The sequence below is a fragment of the Mus caroli genome, chromosome 14 (genome assembly GCF_900094665.2).
Source record: "Mus caroli chromosome 14, CAROLI_EIJ_v1.1, whole genome shotgun sequence".
Taxonomy (NCBI): Eukaryota; Metazoa; Chordata; class Mammalia; order Rodentia; family Muridae; genus Mus; species Mus caroli.
The window spans coordinates 13,335,343-13,338,590 of record NC_034583.1 but is presented as its reverse complement, the minus strand read 5'-3'; the positions used below and the strand labels follow the sequence as shown (position 1 = coordinate 13,338,590).

The following is a 3,248-nucleotide window of genomic DNA, read 5'->3' as shown; positions in this document are numbered from 1 at the left end:
AAAATTAAGTCTCATTGTTTGCCCTGTTAGTCCTCAGTTCTGGATCAGCTGGACAGAATAGAATCTTCTAATAGGATTTTCAGCAGTCAAAAGATAATTTAGCAAAATGATGACAACACTTTTTTAGTCACATATTCACATGTGAGGAAGTGGAAATTGAAAGAGAGAGAAAAGTGACTAATTTTTTTTTTTTTTTTAGTACCAGGAATTGAACCCAGGAGTTTAGGGGTCATATATGTTAGGCAAGTGCTCTGTCACTGAGCTATATCCTAGCCTCCTTTTTTGCTGTTGTTTTGGTTTTTGAGACAGGTTCTCTCTTTGTACTGGCCTGAAACTGAATATTATAGCTCAGTCAGGCCTTGAACTGATGGCATCCTTTGTTTTAGCCTCACATCACATCACAGATTAGTACCACATCTAGTGCTTTCTGAGCCTAGGTCTCCCAAAGTGGTCTAGGCTGGCTTTGAATTTATTCTATAAACCATGTGGGTCTTGGGCTTTTTATCCTCTTCCACCACCATCTGAAGTAGCTGGGGTCATGGGCCTGTGGCAACAGTCCCAGCTGAATTTAACCTACTTGACTTGAAGTCAGCTCTACCATTTGCCATTTATGTTTCCGTTCTGTGTCTCAGTTTTCTTTTCTTCTAAAAAGGATAACCCATGTCCCTTTTACCTTATCACTTGAGAGAAATAAATGAAGTAATATATGTAAAAATGTTTTTAAAATTGTTCTTAGTATATTGAAAATGCTTAAAACATATTAGGAGTTATACTGTTACCATTCATGAAGTATTGAAAATATACATGTTGTAAACATCATCATTATTCGTGGGCTGTGTTGCTCTCTCTCTGAGTCTAATAAATAATAAAGAAAAGGGATCTGAAACTAAACCGGAAAGCACGAGCTCCAAAGGGAAAATGGCATAGTGACCATCAGGTTAACAGACAATTCTCCTTGACTCTGGAGGGGTGGTAATTGATCTTCTTTGCTTCTATCTCAGATGGGGAGGTCACCTCTAGAAGTGAATTGGATGAACTACAGGAAGAAGTGGTCAGGCGGGCCCAAGAACAGGAGCTGCGGAAGAAACGGGAGAAGGAATTAGAGGCTGCTAAAGGCTTTAACCCTCATCCCAGCCGCTACATGGATTTGGATGAACTGCAGAATCAGGGTAATTGTGAGAATTAGGCTGTAGGTAATGGGGACAGAGACAAAAGGCAAAACATAGGATCCACACCTGCAATATTTGATTTTATCTCAGTTCAACAGCTGTAATGAGAGCTAAGCTTTGAATTGAGAAGCTTATTGATTAGAGAGAGCGCTACTTCTATGAACAGCCACTAAAGCCTGGAGGTCAGTGGCTAGAGAGACGTCTTAGTGGTTAAGAGCACTCACTGGTCTTCTAGAGGACCTGGGTTTGATTCCCAGCACCCATGTGGTGGCTCACAACCGTCTGCTTTTCCAGTCCCAGAGCATCCAGTGCCCTCTTCTGGCCTCCACGGGCACCAAAAACACACGAGGTACACAGACATATATGTTGCAAAATACCTGTAATACACATAAAATATTTTTTAAAAGTTTTAAGCCTGAAGGTTAGAGACAGTACATTATTGCATTATTCAGGGAAAATGTTTCCATAACATCTAGAAAATATGTAAGTAAAACAAGTCTTAATTGCGGAAGCACAAAAGCATGGTCATCTCTTAACATAGTGTTGCAGCCTGAGCGTGGGGCAGTGAATGCGTATGCCCGGAAGGCTCTGTCTGAGCTGGATTCCCAGTCGTAATATGCTAGTTTTGTTTTCATTTTTGGTCTTAGGGTTGAGGTTGTTCTCCAGCTGGGGTTCTCCATTTGTTGCCCAGGCAGGCCTTGTACTCCTATCCTCCTGCCTTAGCCTCCCAAGTGACTGGGATGGCAGCTTTCTACCACCACACCCATCCATAAATAACTTTTTGATCCTATAACAGCTCATTCCTAAATAAATCTTAGATAATATACATAGACTTAAACTTCCCCAACTCCCTCATATTGGTTACTTACCCCAACCAAAAAACAAATTAGTTTTAGATTGCCACTACTGCCAAGAGACTAGTCTTGGAGTTTAACAGCTTGAGGTAATCTTCTTTCTATAGGCTTTGAAAGATTTACTTAAGTTTTACTTTCTCTAAAGTGAATGCGTTGCTCTTATTACTCAGAAGCTGCTGATGAAACAGCATGAAGTCTAGGATCGAGTGCCCTGGACTGGCTGCTTTTTCTGAGCTCCTTCCATATTTAAAGCAACTTTTTTGGGCTAAGTAGTCTCAGTTAAGGAGAGCTTTTCTTCTAACCTTACTGTGGTCTTTTCTGTTCTTTTTTTTTCTTTTTGTGATATTGGAGATTGAACTCAGGGCCTCCCACTTGCCAGGGTCTCTATAGCTGAGCCAGTCACCTGCCCCCTACTTTCTTTTGATTCAGGACAATTTTTGTCTTCTATTTCTCACGTTATTTGTTGCACTTGTTTCAAAATGGATTTTAAAGCTTGGTGTGGTGGCACAGACCTTTAGTTCCAGCACGTAGAAGGTAAAGCAGGGCAAGATCTCTTGAGTTCAAGGCTAGTCTGGTTTACAGAACTAGTTCCAGGAGAGCCAGCGAAGAGAAACCCTGTCTCAAAACCAAACCAATCAACCAAGCAAACAGACAAAACCAAAAAGAAAAGGGCTTTAAAATTTCAATTCCTCTTAGCTGTTTCTATACTCAGTAATCGATTTTTCATTTTGAACTCAAGTCTTAATAGTTTGTTCCAGTTTTATATTGTTCTGTGTTTGTATGTTCGTATGTGTACAGGTGCACATGTATGTTTGAGTGCATGTGGAAACCAGAGGACATCCTTAGATGTTGTCTACCTTTTTTTCTTCATTTCCTGGGATATGTTCTTTATTCTGGAACCTAACTGAGTAGCCAGTCTGGTTGGCTAGTGAACCTCAAGGGCACATCTATCTCTGCCACACCAGTGCTGGGATTATAAATGGACACTCCTCCTACCTGGCTTTATTCAGTGTGTTTTGGGAATGAAACTCAGGCCCTCATGCTTGCAAGACAAATGCTTTATCACTTCAGCTTCCTCCTCATCCGTTTTACCTCCCCCCCCCCTTTTTTTTTTTTTTTTTTTTTTTTTTTGGGTTTCATCACTCTTGAGCCTTGGCTGACCCGGAGCTCGCTTTGTAGATCAGGTTGTCCTCACATGTATGGTGAGATGACAGGCATGTGCCAC

The 3,248-nt window shown here is 41.0% G+C and overlaps 1 protein-coding gene across 3 annotated transcripts in view; it reads left to right on the top strand.

The window, feature by feature from the left end:
* Nucleotides 1-3,248, top strand: part of Usp54 (ubiquitin specific peptidase 54) — a 69,306-nt gene that overhangs the window by 46,908 nt on the left and 19,150 nt on the right. For all 3 annotated transcript variants that reach the window (XM_029469079.1, XM_021182487.2, XM_029469080.1), the window contains one exon: nucleotides 1,002-1,169. In XM_029469079.1, coding sequence (XP_029324939.1) covers nucleotides 1,002-1,169 — 168 coding nt within the window. The remainder of the gene's footprint in view (nucleotides 1-1,001; nucleotides 1,170-3,248) is intronic.